Source organism: Natrix helvetica (genome assembly GCF_964273705.1).
Source record: "Natrix helvetica genome assembly, chromosome: 1".
Lineage (NCBI taxonomy): Eukaryota > Metazoa > Chordata > Lepidosauria > Squamata > Natricidae > Natrix > Natrix helvetica.
In genome coordinates, this window is record NC_138548.1 from 156,155,431 (window position 1) to 156,168,735 (window position 13,305).

The following is a 13,305-nucleotide window of genomic DNA, read 5'->3' on the forward strand; positions in this document are numbered from 1 at the left end:
TCCAAAACCAGCCAGGGTGGTCTATCAGTCCGACTCTCGGCCCTCCGATGGAACGAGGGCCGGAAACAGCACCCATTGCCCCGTTGGAGCTCCGTAGCGTCTCCCGGAGCTCAAGAGGTGACCGCCATTGCCGGAAGCTCCTCCTCCTATGGATCTGCGGAGCATCAACTGGCTGGAGCTCAGGGCGATTCATCTGGCACTTCGGTACTTCATGGAAGCGGTGGTCGGTCAGCATATCCTGGTGCTGACGGACGTGGCGGCCAAGGCCCATGTGAACAAGCGGGGGGCACACACTCCTTGGCACTATGCAACGAGGCAGTCCGGCTGGGCAACTGGGCGGAACGGAATCTCTTATCGATTCGGGCGGAACACATCTCCGGGATGGACAACCGGCAGGCAGATTGGCTCAGCAGGGAGACGGTGGACCACGGGGAGTGGCAGTTACATCCCAGCATCTTTGAGCAGATTTATCAGAGGTTCGGTCGGCCAACAGTGGATCTCTTTGCCACCCCGTCGGTTCTGAGATTCATCTTGCAGTTCCCAGCTCGTGAAGCAGTGGATGTTGACGCCCTTCGCTGCAGATGGCCATCCTGACTCCTTTACGCCTTCCCTCCCCTTCCTGGGGTTCTGAGGAAGCTAGTGCTAGAGGGGGCAGAACTGGTTCTGGTAGCGCCCCATTGGCCCTGACGGCCATGGTTCGCGGGCCTTGTGGGTCTGTCGGTTCGACCTCATTGGAGGATCCCCAGGGAGGTGGTAGCTTTATGCCAGGGGGTCTAGAGCAACCGGATCTGGAGTGGCTCCAGCTAACCGCTTGGCACTTGAGCGGAAGCAAATGAGAGAGGCCCAATTCTCAGCCAGGGTGATCAGGACCATTGAGGCTTCCCGACGGAAGTCGACCATGAGCATTTACGATGTGACCTGGAGTTCCTTTGTAAGCTGGTGCAGGTCAGTCCAGGTAGACCTGGCCTCTGCTTCAGTGCCGCAGAGTTCCTCCAGGACAGGTTGGAGAAAGGGCTGGCTCTCAATGTCAGGGGAAGATTTCACTCTGAACAAAATGAGGTCTAGGATCGGGCTGTTTTCCAACAGCATATACTTTAAGATGCGAAGAAAAAAAAATAAAGATTCTGTGGAAGCATATTCTAATTAATAAACAAACTTTAATACAAAAATAATAAATGGAAATAAAACAGAAACTAACTAATTGTTACATTTTGATAAGAGAAGTTCCGTCTACCAGTTTTCCTGGCAGCCGGACAAAAGATCAGAAGTAGCTCTCTCTCTGGAATGTGTGAAAACATGCGCAGTACATCAATGTCAGATAAGAACATTTTATGACCTGCGCAATGACTCTTTCTCAGTTTAACTATTCAGTGTCAGTTCAGTCTAGCAAACATTTTAACGCAGTGACACTCAATACCCTCAGGAGGCAGGTATCAGCCTTTGCCACAGTCATTGGGTGTGTGTGATCTAGATCCCTATCCTAACATCCGGTGATAAAGAGATTCCTCAAAGGTGCTGCTAACCTTCGGCCTCCGGTCATCCATAGGTTTCCTACCTGGGATCTGCCCACAGTGCTCCAGGCTCTCATGGAGGCACCCTTCGAGCCTCTGAGGGAGGTATCCTTTCAGCTCCTGATTCTCAAGGTGGTGTTTCTAATAGCCATCACCTCGGCCAGGCGGGTGTCTGAGATCAATGCCTTATCTACCAGGGCAGACTTATGCACCTTCCAAGACAACAGGGTGGTACTCAGATTAGACCCTGCTTTCTTACAATACAATACAATACAATACAATAGTAGAGTTGGAAGGGACCTTGGAGGTCTTCTAGTCCAACCCCCTGCCTAGGCAGGAAACCCTATACCGTTTCAGACAAATAGCTATCCAACATCTTCTTAAAGACTTCCAGTGTTGGGGCATTCACAACTTCTGGAGGCAAGCTGTTCCACTGATTAATTGTTCTCACTGTCAGGAAATTCCTCCTCAGTTCTAAATTGCTTCTCTCCTTGATTAGTTTCCACCCATTGCTTCTTGTTCTACCCTCAGGTGCTTTGGAGAATAGTTTGACTCCCTCTTCTTTGTGGCAACCTCTGAGATATTGGAATAATGCTATCATGTCTCCCCTAGTCCTTCTTTCTCTTAAGCTAAACATACCCAGTTCCTGCAACCGTTCTTCATATGTTTTAGACTCCAGGCCCCTAATCATCTTTGTTGCTCTTCTCTGCACTCTTTCTAGAGTCTCCACATCTTTTTTACATCGTGGCGACCAGAACTGAATGCAGTATTCCAAGTGTGGCCTTACCAAGGCATTATAAAGTGGTATTAACACTTCACGTGATCTTGATTCTATCCCTCTGTTGATGCAGCCTAGAACTGTGTTGGCTTTTTTGGCAGCTGCTGCACACTGCTGGCTCATATTTAAATGGTTGTCCACTAGGACTCCAAGATCCCTTTCACAGTTACTACTACTGAGTATGGTATCACCTATACTGTACCTGTGCATTCCGTTTTTGTTGCCTAAATGTAGAACCTTACTCTTTTCACCATTGAATTTCATTTTATTAGATAGTGCCCAATGTTCAAGTTTGTCAAGATCCTTCTGTATCTTAAGCCTATCTTCTGGAGTGTTGGCTATTCCTGCCAGCTTGGTATCATCTGCAAATTTGATGAGTTCCCCATTTATTCCCTCATCCAAATCATTGATGAAGATGTTGAAGAGTACTGGGCCTAAAACAGAGCCTTGGGGTACTCCACTGCATACTTCCCTCCATGTAGATGCAGTTCCATTGAGAACTACACGTTGAGTGCGGTTGGTCAGCCAGTTACCAATCCATCTGGTGGTGATGCTGTCTAACCCACATTCTTCTACTTTATCTAGTAGTAGGTTATGGTCTACCTTATCAAAAGCCTTACTGAAGTCCAAGTAAACTATATCAACGGCATTCCTCTGGTCCACTAATTTTGTCACATTATCAAAGAATGCAATAAGATTAGTCTGGCATGATCTGTTTTTGACAAATCCATGTTGGCTTTTGGCTATTACTTTGTTTGCTTCTAGGTGTTCGCAAATTCGTTGCTTGATTATTTTTTCCAGAATCTTTCCTGGTATTGAGGTTAGGCTGATAGGTCTGTAGTTTCCTGGATCTAATTTTTTCCCTTTTTTGAAGATGGGAACCACATCAGCTCTTTTCCAGTCCTCTGGTAGTTCCCCGGTGTTCCAGGATCTCTGAAAGATATAATTCAGTGGTTCTGAGATCTCGTCTGCTAGTTCCTTCAGAACTCTGGGGTGTAATCCATCCGGTCCTGGTGATTTGAACTCATCTAGGGTAGACAGGTGCTCACTTACCATTTTCTTCCCTATTTCAATTTGTGTTCCTAATTTTGTGGTGCTGCTTTTGATAGGTTGGACTGTTTTATCCCTTTGTGTAAAGACAGATGCAAAACATGAGTTAAATAGTTCTGCTTTCTCCCTGTTGCTTGTCACCTTCTTGCCACTTTCTCCTAGCAATGGACCAATTGTTTCCTTAACTTTTTTCTTGTTTTTAACATGTTGGAAGAAGCTTTTTTTGTTAATTTTTACTTTTGTGGCAAGCCTTTCTTCATTGTGAGCCTTAGCTTTCCTCACTTCATCTTTACAGGCTCGGGCTATTTGCTGATATTCTGCCTTAGTTATGTCCCCCTCCTTCCACTTTTTATACTTACTTTTTTTGTCTTTCAGTTTGTCAGATAGTTGTTTATGCAGCCATGCTGGTTTCTTTTGGGAGCTGTTGTTTTTCTTCTTCATTGGTATTGTGTTAGACTGGGCTTTTCTAATCTCATTTTTCAAAATTTCCCAAGCTTCTTGAGTTGTTTTCCCCTCGAGGATTCTCATCCATGGAATTTTTCCCAAGCTCTCTCTAAGTTTATTGAAATTAGCTTTCTTAAAGTCCAAGACTCTAGTTTGACTTTGTTCTACTACTTGTGTTTGGATAATGTTGAATTCCAATATTGCATGGTCACTTGCCCCCAGGGTTCCTATGGCTTCAACACCTTCTATCATTTCCTCTCTGTTAGTGAGAATTAAGTCCAGTATGGCTGATCCCCTTGTTTCCTTCTCTACTTTTTGGAAAACAAAGTTGTCTGCTAGGTTTGTTAGGAACCTGTTGGATCTTCCACTTGGTGCAGAGTTTGTTTCCCAGTTGATGTCAGGGTAGTTAAAATCTCCCATTACTATTGTGGTGTGCTTCCTACATACCTTAGTTAGCTGACTAGCAAAAAGTTCATCTTCTTCCTCTGCTTGGTTGGGTGGCCTGTAGTATAGACCTATGGCAATGTCATTTCCCCCACAACCTTTAATATTGACCCAAATGCATTCAAGATAGTTCTCATTATTGTTGTGCTCTATTTCTGTAGAGACATAGTTATTTCTTATATATAGTGCAACTCCACCTCCTCTTTTATTTGGTCTATTTCTTTTAAATAATTTAAATCCTTCTAGCTGTATGTTCCATTTGTCAGTTTCATCCCACCAAGTTTCTGTAATGGCAATAATATCATATCTGCCCTCTTTTACTTGAATTTCTAATTCTCCTTGTTTATTCCTCATACTCTGTGCATTGGTATATAGACATTTGAGTCCATTTTGATTGACCTTGTGTTTACTGTCTACATAACCTGTATTATGCCTGACTGCCCCTATTTTCTTGCCACTTGTGTGATTCATGCACATGGTATGACAATCACTATTACATGCTTGGTTTTGCTTGACCAAGGTCAACACCCCTTTCCATAGGGCTCAGGAGGTGGTGCTTCTGGACTTCTGTCCGGCACCTTCCAGAGAAAGGGAGAGGTCCTGGCACTGCCTGGAAGTCCATAGAGCCCTGCACATCTACCTCAGGCGCATGGCTGTCTTCAGGAGGTCGGAGGTGCTCTTTGTAGCCTTCCAAACTTCTTCTAGGGGGGGAAAAGGTATCACCTGCCACCATCAGCAGGTGGATCAGGTTAGCCATCACTAAGGCCTATGAGGCATGGGGGATTCCGGTCCCTGAGGGCATCATAGCACACTCTACCAGGAGTGCGGCTACTTCTGCGGTCTGGGCTACCCAGATGCCCATTGAGGATATATGCAGGGCGGCCGCTTGGGCTTCGCCTTCTCCTTTCATTAGGCACTACCGGCTGGATGCCTATGCCTCTGTGGAGGCATCCTTTGGTAGGAGGGTTCTACAAGGTGTGTTGGACACTCGGGGGTCCCAGGCCCAATGATTCCCTCCCATGGGCATCTAGCTTTGATATGTCCAACATGTGACTCCTCCCACGCCTCGCTTCGGAGACTGTCAGTTGGTCTTACCTGAACTGCATGTCTAGAAGCAGTCGTAGGAGGAGTCACTTCCCACCCGTACTGTGCGCATCTGCGCATGGGGGTCCTGAGAGAGCTTAGCAGTTGGTTAGTCAGGCCTGGGGGGAGGGAGTTGTTGCTCCTTGTTCTTGTTCCCTTCCCTCCCAGGCTCTTCTTGGACTGGCTCGTCGGTTAATCTGGGGAGTCACGAGGAGGAAGCAGAGGGAGTGGCTTCAAATTTACCTCAGTCTCTGGGCAAATGGGCCGTGTTAATACCCACATGTGACTCCTCCCACGACCGCTTCTAGACATGCAGTTCAGGTAAGACCAACTGGCAATCGGCATACATTGAAATGAAATTTCATAACAACCTGACAACAATTAGGGGATCATCCCGTTTTCTAAAACTCTGCTGAAACAAAAGAATTCCACTAACTTTCAAGAAGGTTAGACTGTAAAAATAAATGAACATGAAATATAAATATAGAAGGGATGAGGTCACCTGTACACTTAACATTTTTTGCAGAAGAGAAAATTAGAGCAGGTCTATTTAATTAACCACAAACAAAAAAGCTACCACGGCTGGAATTCCCTTGTCTGCAAATTCATTCAGGATGTAAGCAGTTCTGCCTTCTTTTACATCGGCCACCCCAGCTAAAATCAGGGACATTTCTATGGTCATAACATTGCAAGAGCATAAAAGGTTGATTCTTACTGATCACTATCTCATCTCTGATAAGGATAGAAATCAATGTTTTAAAAGGTTACTGAAAACAATAAAACCAGAAAGAACTACCAAAGTTGCCTAAGTTGATGGTTCAAAAGCTAAAAATAGCAATATCTAGATAAAAGTGAAAATGTTGCAACATTCATGGCCAGGATTAAAGTATTTTTAGACACACAAGCAATACAAAAGAAATATGATTGCAACTCAGAAATACCAGAGATGTCATATGTATTTGTAGAAAAAGAAGAATGTATTGGCATTTTGTACGTGCAAAAACTGACTTACTTTCTCCATGCTCATCAGCTGTGCTTTTCTGTTTTATCTAGATCAGTGATGGCTAACCTTTTTGTCGTTGTGTGCCGAAAGGACGCACACACACATCCATAATACAATGCGTGCATGACCCCCCCCTGCGCATGTGTGTGTGACACCCCCCAGGGCTCCCCCCACCCTCCCACGCATGCATGCATGACGCCCACATGGGCCGACCCCTGTACATGCGCGCACATCTCCCGCATGCACCCCTCTTCCCGTGCATGCGTGGCAGAGACATGAAAATCAGCTTGCCAGCGGGAGGCACCTATTCATGTGCAGTGGAGCTGAGCTGGGGCGATGGCTCGTGTGCCTGCAGTGAGGGCTCTGTGTGCCACTTGTGGCACACATGCCATAAGTTCGCCATCACAGATCTAGATCTAGCCTCACTGAGTGAAAAGGAATTGTCTTGGGCTGCATATCATAATGCAATTGATTTACGTAAATTACATAATAATGTTAAGTTTGTTATCTTGTAGGGCTGTATTACTTGTTGTGGCCTGCGGGCTGGATATGCCTGATCTAGACTGGGCTTTAACTTGGCTCAGTCTGAAGAAGCCACAAAACTGTATTTCACTAGTTGCTGCTGTATTAAATAGAAAATATATTTCAAATTGTGTCTTTTAATTTTCTATCTATCATCTATCTATCTATCTATCTATCTATCTATCTATCTATCTATCTATCTATCTATCTATCTATCATCTATCTATCTATCTATCAACTATCTATCATCTATCTATCTATCTATCAACTATCTATCAACTATCTATCTATCTATCTATCTATCTATCTATCTATCTATCTATCATCTATCTATCTATCTATCTATCTATCTATCTATCTATCATCTATCTATCTATCTATCAACTATCTATCAACTATCTATCTATCTATCTATCTATCTATCTATCTATCATCTATCTATCTATCTATCTATCTATCTATCATCTATCTATCATCTATCTATCATCTATCTATCTATCTATCTATCTATCTATCTATCATCTATCTATCTATCTATCTATCTATCTATCTATCTATCTATCTATCTATCATCTATCTATCTATCTATCTATCATCTATCTATCTATCTATCTATCAACTATCTATCAACTATCTATCTATCTATCTATCTATCTATCTATCATCTATCTATCTATCTATCTATCTATCTATCATCTATCTATCTATCTATCTATCTATCTATCTATCTATCATCTATCTATCTATCTATCTATCTATCTATCTATCTATCTATCTATCATCTATCTATCTATCTATCTATCTATCTATCTATCTATCTACATCTACCTATCTTTCTATCTTTCTATCTATCTGGAAAAAAACTGATGTGCTATGAAACCTAGGAAATAATTGTATATACATTACCTTTTTTATTCTGTTTTGGATAAATTCTTGTTCCTGAGACGACTGTATGGTTGCTATATCCCCACGGAGCCAACCACACACAAACTGAAAACTGTCCCAGTTTGAGGGGCTGTCATAGAAAAGGTATTCTGCTCCTTGATAATAAAACCATGGTAACTCTAAAAATTAAGTTAGATACAATCTATTTGAATGTGAGAAAATGTCTTTGAGTTACATATTGTTATTGTTAATGAAGCAAACATCAAACACCTAGTGCTCTACAAGAACCAACATTATCAAACCTAATACTGTAGAACAGTGGTGGGTTGCAGGAGATACACCGTTCCGGTACGGTGCTCCGGAGGGCCCAGCCGCCTGCCCTCCTTACCTGTATTTGAGCTCTTCGGCGCTTCCACACACAGAGCATATGACACCTGCGCGATGCTCTGCCGAGCACTGGAGCATCGTGGAGGCGTCGTGGAGCATCGCAGGAAGTAAGAACGCATGTGTGCGCTGCACATATTTATGTGGTGGACGCCAGGCCCTGTTGCACCGTACTGGTTGCACCGGGATCCGGAACCCACCACTGCTGTAGAAGATAAGTGGATACTAACCTACATTTGACTTACCCTTGAGATTTAAAGATTTAAATTTTAATGAACTAGGCATGTTCAATAGATCATTATCATTCCATTAAAATGCAGGTTATTCATATGCTTAATTTTCTCCCAGTGAAATCAATGGATTTAAATATGGTTAGTATAGCCTTAACTATATTTTACATTGAAAGAAGAGCAATTATTTCTTTGAATGGAGCCTAACGTGTAGAAACAATAGCAAATTCTCTGGTATTTGTCCAGACAGTAACAGACTACTTAGCTAGTAACTTTTAGATGAATGCCTTCTAAAAATATATGCAATTAAATATTATCTTTATCTTAGGGAAAGATTTCAATGAGAAAAAATTAAGCATTTGAACAACTAGTGCATTAATGTCAATGGAATACAAGCACATCTAACATGTCATTGTGATTCGTCGTGCTTTTAATAAAGAAATATTTTGAGCTACAATTTATTGTATTAATCTTGTAATGGCCTGTCTCCAAATCTTTGCCCCCATTTCCTTCTTCAATGACTGACTGCAAATTTCACTTGTAGATGTTGCCCTGTAAAGTACCAAGAACATAAACAAGTTCCATATGCCCACTGTGCTGCTGAAATACATCAAGGCTTATAAGGTTCAATCATTTATTATTGCTCCCTTGACACTGCCAATCAAACAGCAGACGGACCAACAATGCCCTTTTGGGCTTGATGCAGAGAAGCAAAACCTGTGACTCAACCACAATAAGATCCCATTGTAAAAATCTATCAGCAAAATGCCCAATATTTAACAATGTCATTTTTGGGTGTTTTGGTGTGAAGTTAATTTGGATTTTCATAAGAATAGGAAAATTCTGGCATGTAAGAATTCCCATTCTTAGAATTAAGCAAAGCTACCTAAAACAACAGAAAAGTGCCATCTTAAACGAGGCATCGTTTAAGGCACTTCCAGGCTGAAAGGATTTCCTGGTGACATCATCATTGCCCATGGAGGCTCCTTTCATGTGCTTGTCAAGAAGCTGGAGTGAGTGATTGGAACGCACCCCACTAGGCAAAAGCACTTGGATCTTGAACATGAGCTTGCTAAGCTCCAAACCAGCATCCTAATCACATAAGCCACCATGCTCCAACAGAATTGATTTATTAGAAAGCTTCCAATCATGCTATAGCTGCCCATTGCTTAGGATGAAATGGCTATTAAAATTTTGAAATCATAATTTGTAGTTTAACATACATAAACTTACATAATCCTTCCTCCCTTCCTTTTCATTTTTATATCATTTGATCGAAAAAGTTGCAATTTACTGCAAACATGATACATATTCAGGCAGTATTTTTTCAACAAACTTTTACTAGAACTACCAATCTTCTTGAGCAACTGTTTGGAGGCAAAAGTCACTTCTTCTGTTCTCCTATAAAAGTAAAACTAATCTCATTGGAAATCTGAATCAATTCCATCATTTGATAGCATGTTAAAGTAGAAAAGCTAAGAAAAACAAATCACTACAAAAGAAAGAAAAGTTGTTAAAAGGAGCCCTTAATATTTTTTTCTCTGCTCAATGCATCTTTCACAGCATTAATGCTTGCCTAGATCTGTCTATAAGTGCCACCAACTGGTATTTTGAATTGAATTAACTACCATGGGCACATAAGGATGCACTTCTAGTAAAATGCTGTCCTGCTTTTTGTAATTACTAAGTTATTTCTATAAGTATTGCTTGCTGTTGTTTTGAAATGAAATCTATAGGAAATCTGCCTGTTTGCTGAAAAAAGCCCCAAAAGATGCTTATTTTACACACACACACACACACACACACACACACACACACAAACGCACACAAACACACATAACACACTATTTCAGTAGGTGAAAAACATGTTTTTACCCATACCATTAATATACCATTGTGGAGTCTTCGATTTCACACCTGAAACAGAAACAATGTTTTGGTTTGAAGACTATAATGCAGATTTTTTTCTTCTTTCCTCTTTTTTGCCACTATTAAAATATAATTTCACTATATTCTGGCTTAGTGTCATTTTCTTCTTAGATATTCATTACTAAATTTTCATTAGCACTTATTTTAAAGTAATACTTAAAATATATAAAAGCCCCAATTTCAAAAAAACTAATTGTCTATTATTAAGAATAAAGAAACCTCCAGTTGATACTTTCCTGCACACTGGATGGTGCTGTCCTATGATGGATTAAGCCATAGATTACCAGCGCATGGCAGGCTCCTTTTAGGTATGTTGAACTAAAATACACATTTTGCCCAACCCAAAGCGCTGGTAAGACTGGTTTATTCTGACCACAACATTCAAAGGAATTCAAGAGCAGCTTCTCTTTCTAGAATTTCTAAACCCTTTATTTAAAACTTGAGATACAGGTAGTCCTTGCTTATTCACTAGTTGTTCAGCAACCATTCAAAGTTTTGAAGGCACTAAAGAGAGAAACTTTTAACAAGTCCTGGAAGCTGTGGCAATCACATTGTCCCCATCAGCAATGGATTGCTAACCAGTTTACTACCGGTTTGCTCATTTCCGCGCTCACGCAACACTTCTGAGCATGCACAGAAGAGTCTGGGCAGATGGGTGAGCCTCCCGCCACCACCACTACCGGTTCACCTGAACCGGGCCGAACCGGGAGCAACCCACCCATGGTCCCCATAGTCACATTACTGTGATTTGGACACTTCACAACTGGTGCAGTGTTTACAACTATTGCAGCATCTAGTGGTCACATGTTTGCTATTTGTGACCTTCACAGCTGGCTTGCAAGGTCTCTGGGGAAGCTGGTAGGAAGTCACAAGTTAGGGTCATGTGATGTCATGCTTTATCAACCATGTGATTCACTTAAAAACTACAGATGGAACCGATAGCGTAAGTTGGTACAATCATATGAAATAGTGCTTAACAACTGCATTGCTTAGTGTTGGAATCTTTGGTCCCAAGTGTGTTTGGTAAATTGGGACTATTTGAATTGATAACTGAATCTGAGGCTTTCTTCATGCAAGGACTGATATCTGCTATTGAGTATTGCTTCTCACCATAATGAAACAGTGACTATGTATCATTTTAGAAAGCACATAGTGCAAGACTTTGTTCAAATGCTTCCTTACCTTTTGGCATTTTACATATCCATTCACGTTCTGAATTGCAGCGCAGTGGCAAAATAGTCCCATTAGCTTTATATGCTGCACAGTTTTTCACATTATCTTCAATAGAAGCTTTCTCCAAAAAGGCAGATGAAACCTGCCACAGAAGTATGCATTAAATCTGAAGCATGATACAGAGACTAACTTTAATGTATTAAAAAAGAATAACATATTGTGAGAACATAATCAATTATGTCTTCTTCAATAACTCTACATGGTTAAACAAAACATGGCTTATTGAAATGTACACACCTGGTCATGGAATGAACATGGAATGGCAGATTTTTATTAGTAAAAAGATGTATGTATGTACCATGAGAAGACTCTAATAGTGGCTTTTTTCTGTCAGAAAAAATTCCAGCTAATGCTCCTAATTTGAATAACTTCTTTCCATCACAACTTTCTATATGACATCACATCTTCTTGCAGAAGATTCTAGAACTTTGAGAAGTGTGAGTGGCCAATGAATGACAAGATCATTATTTATTTGTTTGCTTGCTGCCCATCTCGCTTAGAGGTGACTGAGCGGGACATGAGTTAATTTAATTACAACTTATATTCCTTAACCCAATTCTGACACTGTTGTCTGATGCTATCTTATTAATTAGTTTGTTTGTTTATTTTGTTACTTACTTGCTTATTTACCTACTAACTTAATTTATATATCCTTATTGGAACTCAGACAAAGATGATTATAAATGAGAATTGTTACAGTCCCAAAAAATTTTCTTTGATTCTTCGACACTTTTGGAAAGTGACTGAAAAACTGTTAGAAAGTTCCAATATTGGGAGTGTCTCCCTATGTAAATTTGCTTCAGGAACGTATCATCCTGAGGTGAATTTACATAGGTAAAATAACCTGTTTGACACCATTATATTTTACAAGTTGGGAGAGATTATTTGCTAATAAATATCTGTCAAACCTGAAAAAGAGCTGTTAAGCAAATATTAGATTAAGTAAGGAATAAAATGGGGTAGCCATATTGATGTCATTTAAGCTATCTAAAATTCAGTTCCTTTTTATTTATTTATTTATTTATTTATTTATTTAGTTATTTATTTGAACTTATTAGTCGCCCCCTCTCCCCACAGGGACTCGGGGCGACGTACAAAAGCAACAATCAAAACAGTATCATATAGAGGAGGTGAAAATAAATAAATAAATTACAGTGCTTAGAAAAAGTTAAAACCCCAATAACATTAAAAATTTAAAAACTAAAATTAACAGTTAAAAAATGACCAAGGGGTGGAGAAGTTGTAGAGTTATGCCAGGCCGGCTAGTCGAAACAGGTAGGTCTTCAGTTTCATACGGAAGGAGCGGAGGTCGGTTGTTGTCCTAATGTCTGGGGGGAGGTCATTCCAAAGGGTAGGGCCCACCACAGAGAAGGCCCTACTCCTGGGCACCGCCCTCTGACACTCTCTGGAGGACGGCACCCGGAGGAGTCCCTTTCTGTGTGAGCGAATGGGTCGCAGGGATGTATGGGGCAGGACACGATCCCGCAGATAACTAGGCCCTGTGCCATGGAGCGCTTTGAAGATGGTGACTAACACCTTGAAGCGCACCCGGTAGGCCACAGGAAGCCAGTGCAGCTCGCGCAGGAGAGGTGTTATATGGGAGAACCTCGATCTCCCCATAATTACCCGCGCGGCTGCATTCTGGACCAACTGCAGTCTCCGGGTGCACCTCAAGGGGAGCCCCATGTAGAGAGCATTACAGTAGTCCAGGCGAGACGTCACCAGCACGTGAGTGACTGTGCGCAAGGCCTCCCAGTCCAAAAGGGGTCGCAATTGGCGCACCAGGCGAACCTGGTGGAACGCCCCCCT

At 41.6% G+C, this 13,305-nt stretch overlaps 1 protein-coding gene across 1 annotated transcript in view; it reads right to left on the reverse strand.

The window, feature by feature from the left end:
• Positions 1-13,305, reverse strand: part of PLA2R1 (phospholipase A2 receptor 1) — a 104,882-nt gene that overhangs the window by 37,199 nt on the left and 54,378 nt on the right. Inside the window, exons 15-17 of the mRNA XM_081938127.1 lie at positions 11,446-11,578; positions 10,216-10,251; positions 7,742-7,899 (exon numbers count right to left, since the gene is read on the reverse strand). Of these exons, the coding sequence (XP_081794253.1) occupies positions 7,742-7,899; positions 10,216-10,251; positions 11,446-11,578 (327 nt within the window). The remainder of the gene's footprint in view (positions 1-7,741; positions 7,900-10,215; positions 10,252-11,445; positions 11,579-13,305) is intronic.